The sequence below is a fragment of the Octodon degus genome, unplaced genomic scaffold (genome assembly GCF_000260255.1).
Source record: "Octodon degus isolate 3935 unplaced genomic scaffold, OctDeg1.0 scaffold00352, whole genome shotgun sequence".
Taxonomy (NCBI): domain Eukaryota; kingdom Metazoa; phylum Chordata; class Mammalia; order Rodentia; family Octodontidae; genus Octodon; species Octodon degus.
This window is the reverse complement of record NW_004524928.1, coordinates 277,337-289,243: the sequence shown is the minus strand read 5'-3', so window position 1 is coordinate 289,243 and position 11,907 is coordinate 277,337. Positions and strand designations below refer to the sequence as shown.

Genomic DNA, 11,907 nt, shown 5'->3' with positions numbered 1-11,907 from the left:
AGCGGGAGAGGTGTGAGGTTCGAACTCCAGCAACCTGAGGCTGACAGCTTTGTGGAAGCAGCCACTTAAAGGCCTGAGCTAGGGCCAGGCCCCCAGTTGTTTACTTTTATAATAGTTTTCCAGTGTCTCCTTCAAGTTGCTGTTGCCAAATTATGAAGAGCAAGAGATGAAATGTGGAAGGTGACGTGAGGAGGCTACGCAGGAGACAGGTCACAAAGGCTGGGGTACCATTTTTAAAAGCTTATACTTGACCCTGTAGGTGACAAGGAAAAACCAAAGAGCTTTTTTAGTTTTACTTTTTTGGTTAGTTTGTATTTTTTGAGACAGGGTCTTGCTGTGTTTAGGCTGGCCTTGAACTCATGGCAATCCTCTTGCCTCAGCCTCCCAAGTGCTGGGATCACAGGTGTATACCACCAGCCCTGGCCTTATCATGGGCTTTTAAACAGGCAAGTGCCATGACATTTCTGTGGCAGTGCGGAGGTCAAACCCAGACAGAAGCTTGTTAGGGGCCTTGTGACAGAGCTGAGGAGATCTATTAACTGACTGGATCACATAAGGCAGGAACTCAGAAGGCAGAGGAGGGTGCACTCAGAGAAGAACTCAGGTTTTGGAGGTGCTGTTTGACCTCTCTCTCTCTCTCTCTCTCTCTCTCTCTCTCTCTCTCTGGTCTTTTTTCTTTTTGGATTTTTAAAAATATATTTAGTACAGGGTCTCACTGTGTAGTCAGACTCATCGTGATCCTCCTGTTTTCCGCCTCCCAAGTGCTGACATCACGGCCAGTCTCAATCAGAGCGGGGCCAGCACAGCATAACGGGGATCAACCCCCACTGCTGCACTCTGCCTAAGCAGGCGTTTTAGTCCGTTGAGCTATCTGGCCAGCCAACTTTTTGGTTTCTTTTATTTTTTAGTTTAGGTTTAGTTTTTGGTTTTAGTGCTGAGGACTGAATTCAGGGCTTCCAGCTTGCTAGGCAGGCACTCTGCTGCTGAGCCAAATCCCCAGGCCCTGTAGCTGTCTTCTTATGAACAAGACTCTTGAGAAGTTAAATAATAAATTATCAAGGTCTTTCTTCTCCTATTCTTCTGCAGCATTGTTTTTCAAGGTGGAGTTGGGGAGCACATAATTATAGAGATGCAAAACAAATTTTATTTTGGGACGCTGGCTTAGGGGAAAAAGTTTTATTTATTTATTTATTTTTGCGGAACCGGGGATTGAACTCATGCCCTTGCACTTGCCCAGGAAGCGCTTATTCCACTTAGCCATCTCCCTGGCCCCAGGAAAACAGTTTTATTTTTATTTATTTGAGAGAGAGAGAGAGAGAGAGAGAGAGAGAGAGAGAGAGAGAGAGTGGTGTGTGTGTTTTGGCCAGCTCAGCCCACCAGGGGGCAGGGCTGGCTGGCATGTGGTGCTGGGGGATTGAACCGCGGTCCCTGATGCTTTGCCAAGCTTGTTCTAAGTAGGTGCCTTAGACCACTGAGCCATCTCTCCAGCCCCGGGAAAACAGTTTTAAACAAGAAAACTTTACAGTGGTGAGAGAAAACAGACAAGAAGCAACAAAAAAATTATTAATTCTGGACAGAATTTAAGAAAAGTTTATAAAAAAAATAAAGGTGTCAGGGAGATAGCTCAGTAGAATAAGCACTTGCCTGGCTAGTGTGAAGGCCTGAATTCAATCCCCAATTCCGCAAAAATAAATAAAATAAAGCTTCTAATGATAGGACTGGCCAGATAGCTCAGCGGACTAAGCACCTGCTTAGGCAAGTACAATGACAAGCTTTGATCCCCCACACCACAGGCTGTATTGATGCCACTGCCCTGTACATGCTGATAGGTTGACAAACAAGGCTGAGGTAGGGGTTAAGCTGGGTGAGTTGGGTCAGAGGGTCTAACAAAGGGGCCAGTACTGAGTTTTCGTTAGCACCTAGAAAGCTTTTTAACTTATATACATGTTCCATATTAACATTTTCTTTTTGTGTGTTTTTGTTTTGGGTGGAACCAGGATTGAACTCAGACCTTTGCGCTTGCCAGGGAAGCGCTTATTCCACCGTGCCATCTCTCTGGCCCCCATATGAGCATTATTACAACAGAAAAAAAAATTTCAGCTAAAAAGGCTTCCGTCTTTCCTCTGCGCTGCATCATGGCTCAGCAGCCAGCATCCCAGATCTGGGCAGCCTCCCAGACACCGTCCCCTGGAGATGGGCCTCCGGCTCTGTGTGCACAGCTCCCTCATATTTACAGGAAACACGGCGACTACACCACCGCCACTGTCCTGCGCAGCCCATCAATCAGATGTTGACTCCGAGGTAGCACCAGCTGGACCTGCGTCGGTAGCAACAACCAAAACCAGAATCCAGGAACCCAGAGCAGGTGTCTTCGCTTCTTGCTGAGAATCAAAACATCCCGGCCAAGGTGGCGGATGGGGAGCAGCTACCGGGCACTCATCATGCCAACTAGGCGAGGTCAGCTCTGATTACTGCCGGGCAGCTGAGTCCACTGATTTCTGTGGCTGGTGGCCAAGATTGCATAACACACGCAGAGGCCCAAGAGCTGCTGATAACCGGAAGGGGCCCCGCACCTCCCGCCTCCCTCGAGGCCCTGGTTCCCCTGCAGACCCAAGGCGGGGGAGGGCTTGGGGGAGCCCCACAGAGTGGAGGGGAAAATTCCGGGCCAGGCCAGGGCACTGCCAAACGCCATGACGGCTTGAAGGCAGTCTGAGGCGGCTCTCGGGGCAGCCAAGAGGCCACAAGATGGCAGCAGAGGACATAGCCTTGGGCACAAAACCTGGGCCATCTTGCAGAAAAGCAGGTCGACAAACGGAGAATTCATTTGGAAAACGTTGTCAGTTATCTATGATCATGTACCCATAGCCAGCATGTCTGACTCTCAAAAGAACTGAAGGTAAATTCATCAGTATGGCGTAATTTCCAACCACTACAGAGTTCAGCTGCCCACCAAGGAATCCAAATATCGTGTCTATTTCTCCAAGCACTTAAAAGCAAGAGATAGAGGTCATGGCCTTTAAAAACTATCAATAGGAGTGTTGTCAGTACCCTCTCTGTGCAGCTCTAAGTCAAGTAGAAGGAGTGACTTCAGAGAGGCTGCCACACTGACAGCACAAGGAAGCAGAAGCAGTGGCGGCTTGGGGGCCTTGTAACCAAGCTCCACGAGGTTAGGGAGCACCAGACCTCGGGGAACAACATTAAGTCCTGGCCCCCTCCTGCAGCTGCCAGAGAGTTCTGTGCAGGAAAGGAGCATTATTAACTTCGAGATTACATCCCAAATCTTCTCACTTTGTATCTAATGCTACTTCCATTACTTATTTCCTTCCCCTTCCCTCTCCTCTGGAGTTGTAATTAGCAAAATGTCTGTGACATTGCAAAATAGCCTCTGGAGGGCTAAATGACCCTTCCCTGAAAACCTAGAACTCCATGTTCAATCCTCCAAGACGCTTGGATTTCACAAGGTCTACATGAACCATATCATACATCCAAAGCCTGACTTCCTAACATGTGGGTTGTTAATGTTTATTATTATGTGCAGTACTGGAGACAGAAGCAGCAAGAGCCTTGCACAGGGCAAGCAGGCGCTCTGTCACTGGGCTACCCCCTAGCCCTTCATAACTTTTTATCTTGGGGCCAGGTCTTACTGCATTACCCAGGAGGACTGTGAACTTGCAATCTCCCCACTTCTGCCTCTATAAAAGCAGGGATTGCAGGCATGCAACACCTGTTTTTATTTCTTTTTGTTGATCTTTAAGATGGAATCTGTCCATGCTCCCTGGGGCCCTCTTGAATTTGTTACTTTCTCATCAATCAATGTTTCTGAGTAGTTGTGCCCAGCTGTATGTTTGTGTAATGTAGACTGATAACCGGAGCATCGACTGAAACTGGCCCTTGAGTTGAAAAAAATTTGTTATAACTAGGTACATGCCTGTAATCCCAGCAGTTGAGAAGTTAAGGATTATGGGTTCAAGGCCAGACTGAGCTATGTAAAAAATGTTATAATTTATAATTAAAATATTTCACTTGGTGTGTGTGTGTGTGTGTGTGTGTGTGTGTGTGTGTGGTACTAGGTATTGAAATCAGGGCCTTGTGCATGCTAGACAAGCACTCTACCACTGAGCTACATCCCCAGTCCAGAGTTCACTTTTTTGTGTGTCTTTTTAAGATAGGGAGCTCAGGCTGGCCTTGAGCTGACTTTGCAGCCCAGGCTGGTCTTGAATTTGCAACAGTGTTCTTGCCTTAGCCTCCCAAGTGCTGGGATTACAGGCCAGGTGCCACCATGCCTGGCTCAGATTTCACACTTTAAAAGTCAGAATTTTTTTACTTCTATAGAAAAGTTAAAAGGGGCCGGAGAGATGGCTCAGTAGAATAAGCACTTGCCTGGCAAGTACAAGGCCTGAGTTAAATCCCTGGTTCCGCAAAAAAAAAAAAAAAAAGAAAGAAAAGTTAAAGATCTAGCACTACCAGGTCCACAGTCCCACACTGCATCAACTGGTGAAGTTGAATGATAATTTCCATTCACTTAAATAAACAGTTTGCCATGTCTCACCAGTCCCTATTACCTTACACCCAATCTGCTTCACTTATTCAAACCATTCTTTACTTCTATAAGCAATTTTTCAACACCTTAGTGCCTTATAGTTTTAAAGGACTTCTTGTGAGATTTTAACCTTAACATTCCATTATGAGGACAAACAGATGAGTACAACCATTAGGTAAGAAAAAGGTAGTTTAGGGAGTTTTGAGTTGCCCAAGTAACAGAATCAGAATGTAGATTTCCTGACACCCAATCCTGTTACTTTTTGAGGGATAATTTCTACTAATAATTTTACTTATGGGCTCATGAAACCAAACCAACAAAGAAGTGAAAATACCTTCTACAAGAGATGGGATACATCTACTAGGTTGTTGAAGAATCATCAAATGACTAACCCTTTTTTTTTTAATGAAGTATTTCTGCTTCCCCTCTCCTTTCAGACATGTGAAGACTGCCTTACTTCCTTGAACTTAAATGTGGCCATAGGATTTGCTCTAAGTAACACGTGGGGGGGAGGGGCGAAATTCTTTATGCCGCCTTCATTCTAAAGGAGCTAACCTTAAACCACGTGACACAATAGGACCTCAAAATGGTGAGATTCGTCGGCTTTGGTACCTGAGTACCTAAGAATGAGTTGAGTCCCTTGCTAGGCTGTTTTGGACACTGGGAACTAAACTACTCTGTGGCTGTAAATGACTGAGGGTTTAGCAGCTACCACAGAATAACGTAGTTTACTTAACCTGAGAGCTACAGGGTCCATTTGCACCCGAGCTGCTTCTTTTAAGAAACAGAGGGGCTGGGGAGATGGCGGAAGACAAATTGTTGATTTTTCCTCTCCAGCTTCCTCATCTACTACCACTTGACTGAAGAAAATTGCAGTACTCTTTCTTCAGAGCCTTTTACACACGGGCCTTCCATTATCTTGGCAGTTAGATTGGGGGAGGAAAAGGAGGCGGCCCAGACTGTGTCTTCTCCATTCCAGAGCTGGATCCCAGAACTGTCCCCACCCACTCGTACTTGCATTTAACTTTGTCATAAGGCGACTGTTACCACTCCCAAGGTGTCACAGCAGAAAAGAGATGCAGCTGGCGCCACTGTAGTGGCAAGGCGAGGCAGCACTCCACCCTCATTGTGCCCGGGCTTGGCTGGGCCTGGAGCAGCTGCATTCTCTAGGGAAAGAAGCCTTCTCAAGTGAGAACAAACATGAGTGTGAGGCGCACACCCATCCTGGGCACTATGTGAATTTGGGGTGAGTTTTCTTAGTATTCCAGCTCTGGTCAATTTCTAATTTCTGCCCAGCTGGTGCTATTGGGACTCCGAGTTTTCCTGGGCTTTCCCCAAGCCCACCTGAACTCGGCATCTTTGTATACTTGCAAAGTCCATAAAAGGTAGGGGGGTTGAGTGCAATGTGAGCTTCAGCAACCAGACCGCAACCCCACAACCCCGGATCAAAGGTCCCCCGACCGCCGAGACTGAGCCTGCGCAGTCTGGCTCCCGCCCAACGCGGGACCGTCACACCGGAGTGCTAGCAAGAGGCGGGAAAGTCTTAGGTCGGGTCGCCTCGTCCCTCCCTCTGCCTGCCAGGCCCACCCGCCTGCCCACCGAGCCTGTTCTCCGGCGCCTACGCCGTGGGGGAGGGGAACGGGAAAGGGCCCGCGATTCTGAGTCATCATCTCCAAGCCCTTTCTCGCGCGCACTCCAAGTCTCAGGACCTTGGACCTGGGCATTCCTGCGAGGGGACGCGGCGTCAGCTCCTGGGACGCCAGCTCTGCCAAGCGCCAGCCCCTAGCCCTAGCCGGCTCCGAAGCTGCTGGCACAAGCAGTGTAGAGCCCGAGTCCGCGCTCCGTTTCAAAGTTGCAGCGTTGGTGCTCCTGCGCGGCGCTGCCCGCCCGGCCCCTCCCCCTACGCGGGCCAGTGGTCGCGTCCGAGGAGCCTCGGCGAGGCCCTGACTTCCAGCTCCTCGCGTCACTCAGCAGATGCACAGCGCCCCCACCGCGGAGGGAAGGGATGGCTCTTTATTTCCCAGCAGGCCACGGGGTAGCTAGGCATCCTGGGACTTGTAGTCACTGCTAGCGTAGCCAGGACCTGGGTCGAAGGGACACCGATGCAGGGTTGGTGTGTGCCGGAATCCGGGCGTGGAGCGAATGGGATAATGAATGATGGACAGAAAGGCGGCAAAATGATGCAGAGGCGAAGCTGTGTGGAGAGGCAGTGGGAAAAGAAGATAACGATGAGGAAGACTCTTGCCTTGGCATATCTTTATGTAGCGCAGAAGGGAAGACGACTTCATGCGTGTCCCAAGAATCTAGTTAGCTTCTGAGTTTGGTAGGTTGAGAAGCAGAGGATCTGGGCAGCGCTCCTTTAGGGTTGAAGGGCAGCAGCACCTGTCTGCTTCCCCTCACGGGCTCACTCATTTGTTCCATTTCCTGTGCTGGCTACATTGAGACCATTTGCCAAACCAGGAACCTCTTCCACCTCAGAGAGGCCCTGAAAACCAGACAAAGGGGTGAGCCAACTGTACGGATGAGTAAGGAGAAACTCCAAAGAGAAAGAATTTTCTCCGTCCTATTTTTTGTCATAGCCTTCACAATACACACTTACACAGCTTCCTATATTCACCCACTCTTCTGGCCCCAGTCATTTGGATACCCAGTTCCCTTTACCCACCATTAGAGGACAATGCCCAAAGCCAGAAGCCAGTTTTAATGTAGGTCCTTTTTTTTTTCTTCTTTTCAGCAAACTGGGGATTGAACTTAGGCCCTTGCACTTGCCGGGGAAGTGCTTATTCTACTGAGCCATCTCCCTGGCCCCAACGTAGGTCCTTTTAATCTGACCTCTGCCCCACTGTCTTCCCTTGGGTGACAATGACCAAGGTTGCTAGTAGAAAAATGAGCTGGCAGTTAGCTGCTCCACGCTCTCCTGTCTTCCCCCAATACCTCCTGCAGCTCCTGGTAGTGCAGACTCTGGCTCCTGAAGCATCCTGGCTTTCTCTGACTCAGCAACAATAGGGCATATGCTGAGACCAGCACTCCTCCTGTGGTGAAGGCCTCAGCGCTGAGCTCGAGCACCAGCAAGCCTGCCTGCTACAGACAGACAAGACTGAGGGGGCTTCGGGAACTCAGCACCTGTCTCCCCTTGTCCTTCCTCTCCCTCTCTCCTCTTGCCTCCTCCTCTTCCCCTCTTGTCTTTCACTTGCCAGTACCTGAGAGTGGGCAGTGGAGGCCGGCCCCAAGGCTGTCTTCATCATCTCGATCACCAGGGCGATGAAGCCCAAGATCAGGTTGAAGGTGTTGAATATCATCATGGCCCGAACCTGCCAGTGAGTTGGTCAGCCCTGTCCAGCCTAAGGGGCTCATTCCAACCACAAACCCCACCTGTAGCCTAGCTGTAAACAAAAAACCAACTCTTGTTTTTTCACTTTCCAACAAGGCTATTAACTCGTTAACTTCTTTCTCTCATTTCGTAGGATCTTAGGCCAGTCAGAATCAGACAGCTGAGATTAGTTAAGTCACAGAGCCACTTAATTTGCTAAAGTGTGTGTGTGTGTGTGTGTGTGTGTGTGTGTGTGTGTGTGTGTCTGTCTGTCTGTCTGTCTGTCTGTCTACTAGCAGACGATGGACAGTACTGGACAGTATTATATTCTCTCCTCCTCTCACCTTCCATAGTCGAGGTGCTCTTCGAAGCTCAAGGGTGACAATCCCTGTGAGGAGACCCTGAATGGTGAGAAGAGCAAGTATCAAACTTTGATTCCACCAGAAGGCGCTCCTGGGACTTTCCTTCCACCCTCCCTTGTGACATGTCTTACTGAGGCTCCAGGTGTAACTGGAAGCAGTGAGGTCATGTGACAAGCAGACTTCAGGCAGGCAACAGAGACAGCAAAGGGCACCACAACTACTGCTAGCCATAGCTGACTCACCTATAGGCCAGGGCGAGGTAGTTGGGGGAAACTGTCAAGCACTCTTTCCTCTAGTAGAAATCAGGGATTGCAGTGAATGCACGGTAGGAAGCAAAGTAGTCAACCAAAGACAGTAAAAGAAGTTATATTTAAAAATTAAATACCATTTAATTAATTCTGCTTTTCATTGTAGTTTACTTACCTGTTTTGTTTTCACATATAACAGAAGCTAGTTGGAGATGAAGGGCCTCCCCTTACTTATATCTGTATTTCCTCCACCCTCCTCCCACTGGAACTTAACAGTTTCTAGCACATGATAGGTGCTCCCTGAACATGGATGGAACTGAATTGGGCACAAGTGAACATACTGAGACCTGGAGTGGGGAAGCCTAGCCTCACCGCCAGCACCAAGAGGTGTCCACTTTGCCTGTGCCTTGCCCAGTGCTGTAACTTTTCCAGACGGACACTGGGTCTCTCCGGTTTCTGCTGAGCAGCTGTATCCTCCATGGGTGCTCTCTTGACCACAAAAGCTGGGTGAGGGGCCGGGGAGATGGCTCAGTACAATAAGCGCTTCCCTGGCAAGTGCAAGGGCCTGAGTTCAATCCCTGGTTCCGCAAAAAAAAAAAAAAAGCTGGGTGAGTCCTAGGCTGGAAAAAATTGTTACAAGATCTTTCAGGCAGAGAAAGAAGAGACACAAGACCTCTTTCAGTCACCCCTCTGCTCACTTCTAACACTCAGGAATTGAGGCTCAGTGCTTTATACGTACCTGATTTGAAGCAACTTCTCCAAAGGAATGGGACCTTGCTGTGTCCTGGGAGTCCTTAGGGTATAGAAAATTGAGAGCAGACAACAAACTAGTCCTGGCAGGGTTGGGGTGTGGTGGGGCAAAGGTCCTCTCAAGGGCCTAAAGATACAGGAAGAAGCTGGTGTTCACCAGCCTCAGTTCACAAAGACACCCAGCATTGCCTTACTGTGTTCCCATTTCCTGTTGCCCCCAACTTTGCCCATCCTGGGTTCCTCTTTTTTTTTTTTTTCCGGAACCAGGGATTGAACTCAAGCCCTTGAGCTTGCCAGGGAAACGCTTATTCTACTGAGCCATCTCCCCGGCCCCCTGGGTTCCTCTTTTGGGACTCACTCACCTCATCCCTATGGACATTATCACACTGGACCTCAGTTTCCCCTTATTTCCATCTAATCTTTTTCTTTTGATTTCCTCATCAAATTACTTGTTATGGGGTCCTATATTACTATCTGGAGTTCTCATTAGTATTTGCTACTTTGTTCCCAGACCAGGTAAGCTTTAATGTCTCTGGCTTTCCTGTTACTTTCTAGACAGTTTCTCCCCTTTTTTGATGATTTACACTGAACTGACTAAGCGCTAAGTGGATGGGGAGTCCTGCAAGTATTGGAGATTGTGTCCGACTCCGTGATAACTTGCACTTAGACATATATGGAATATGGCCCTCAAGTGGTCAGTCTTGGGCCGGGGAGATGGCTCAGTGGAATAAGCGCTTCCCTGGCACACACAAGGGCATGAGTTCAATACCTGGTTCCACCAAAAATAAATAAATAAATAAATAAATTTTAAAAATGGTCAGTTTTGGGAAGGATGCTATTACAACATTATTTCTGAGAGTTTTAAAAGGAGCCCTGTGGCCTAGGCTAGAATCTCAGCTCTGCCATTTTCCAAGTTGTGTGGCCTTGGATACATTATTATTATTATTATTTTTGAAATATTTATTTATTTATTTATTTATTTATTGTGTGTGTGTGGCCTGCTCAGCCCGCCAGGGGGCGGGGCTGGCTGGCATGTGGTGCTGGGGGATTGAACCGCGGTCCCTGTGCTTTGTTTAGCTTAGCTTGTTCTAAGTAGGTGCTTTAGACCACTGAGCCATCTCACCAGCCCATGGACACATTATTTTAACTATTTGAACCTCAGATTTTCCCTGATAAAACAGAGCCAACAATATGCCTGTGAATGGGTTGTTGGTTCAGGGTGAATGTGTAATAACCATTAATGGTGCAGATGAGGTCATTCTGATGTGCCTGATGCTGTATACTCAAAGGCTTATTCACAAGTTGAGCTGGGGACATTTATTTCTACAATAAGAAGCAAAACCAGCTGGACCTGTACATATATATATATATATACACACACACACACATACTCTGTAGAACAAAGGAAAGGCCATCTGCAGAGCCCAATGTCTGGAGACAACAGACCAATGTTCAAGTCCCTGATCTATCTGGATGACCTTGAGCAAGTTACTTAATCTGTTCCTTATCTATAAAGAGAAGTTAATACTAATCTCAAGGGGTTGCCTTGGGCATTAAAAGAAAAAACACATATGAACCAGCTGAGCCCAGTACCCAGCACTTACGGGCTCAATAAATGTTAGTGGCTATTATTTATTGTTACTGAGCATAGGTGAAACTCAACTAGACGACCCCCGGGAGTGTTGGCACACAGGCTGTTGGAAAGCAAGTGGTTTTCTTTATACTTCTGCCTCACCCGGTGCCAGGCAGGTGTTACTGAAACATTGCATCCACTCCTTTCTTGGACAGTGGGAATCACATTTTAAAGGGGTCGAAAATGTTAGGTGTCTATTCCTCCCTTCTCAACCCCATGTGAATTAATGGAGATGTGACATGTTAGGCTCGCATTGAGGACCCATGAACTTGCGGGGGGGGGGGATTCCTTGAAGCCTCATTTTTCCTACATATAAAAGCGAGCTAATTATATTAGAAGGTTATGGTAAGGATTATGGGATATTAAATGTGAGCCGGCATCCCAGTAAATATTCATTAAATCTGAACATACTACTTACAAGTTTGTGGCCATTGCCCACACTACAATCTCCTCCTCCAGGGAAGGTACCCCTCCACTCCCCTTGAGAGTGCAGCCCCAACAGCCCTAAGCACAGTGCCTGGTCTTAGGTTTAAGCGTTCAGTAAATATTTGTTATATTGAGGAGCCGTTAAAGTATCTTAAAGAATGGAAAACAGAATTTGAGGAGTCAGAATTGTTTATCAAGAACAGAAAGGACCGAAGAGTAACTTTAATGTTTCTTGTACGGCAGACATTAACTATCTCTATAATCGCCCCTCCTCCTCCCCAAAAAGAGACAGAAATTGTAAGGGAGAGGCTTTGCGATAAAACCCCAGGAAGAACTTCCCGAGTCTGTGCGTGTCGGGGCAGCGGCGGCGGCCGCGCCAACCCCTTCCCTGGTATGTCCGGGTCTGGGGTGGGAGGGGCGGCCCTGCTCCAGGCTGGGGGAAGGACGAGATGACCTTTCAAAATCTCTTCCAGTCTCGGGTTTGAATCGTCGGTGCGCCCCACCCCCGCTCCCTCTCGCTCCCTCCCTCCCACAGCGCCCCCGTCTCCGAACTGCGCGCACCCCGCCCCTGGCGGCCGCCTCACGCGGCTCCCGGGGTCCCCGCTCCCCGTCCCTAGAGCCGGAGCCGCGCTCCCGCG

At 48.4% G+C, this 11,907-nt stretch overlaps 2 protein-coding genes across 6 annotated transcripts in view; one reads left to right on the top strand and one right to left on the bottom strand.

The window, feature by feature from the left end:
* Nucleotides 1-5,611: 5,611 nt before the first annotated feature.
* Nucleotides 5,612-11,907, top strand: part of Znf219 (zinc finger protein 219) — a 14,610-nt gene continuing 8,314 nt past the window's right edge. Inside the window, exons 1-2 of one of the 3 annotated variants that reach the window (XM_023708364.1) lie at nucleotides 5,629-5,786; nucleotides 7,738-7,857. The gene's annotated coding sequence lies outside the window, so the exon portion shown is untranslated. Of the gene's footprint in view, nucleotides 5,787-7,737; nucleotides 7,858-11,461; nucleotides 11,661-11,907 lie in introns of those variants that run through there. The other 2 variants (XM_004648075.3, XM_004648074.2) reach the window with 2 other exon arrangements.
* On the bottom strand, nucleotides 6,497-9,027 carry Tmem253 (transmembrane protein 253). 3 transcript variants are annotated; one of them, XM_023708365.1, is made up of 6 exons: nucleotides 8,833-9,027; nucleotides 8,344-8,454; nucleotides 8,195-8,251; nucleotides 7,741-7,851; nucleotides 7,475-7,621; nucleotides 6,497-6,734 (listed from the first exon to the last, which is right to left on the bottom strand). In XM_023708365.1, exons 1-6 carry the CDS (start codon nucleotides 8,938-8,940, stop codon nucleotides 6,504-6,506), a joined length of 765 nt encoding a protein of 254 aa, XP_023564133.1. In that variant the 5' UTR covers nucleotides 8,941-9,027; the 3' UTR covers nucleotides 6,497-6,503. The 3 variants fall into 3 exon arrangements, with proteins under 3 accessions (XP_023564133.1, XP_023564134.1, XP_004648130.1); XM_023708366.1 differs by having other exon boundaries at nucleotides 7,475-7,618; XM_004648073.2 differs by lacking the exon at nucleotides 6,497-6,734 and adding an exon at nucleotides 6,791-7,025.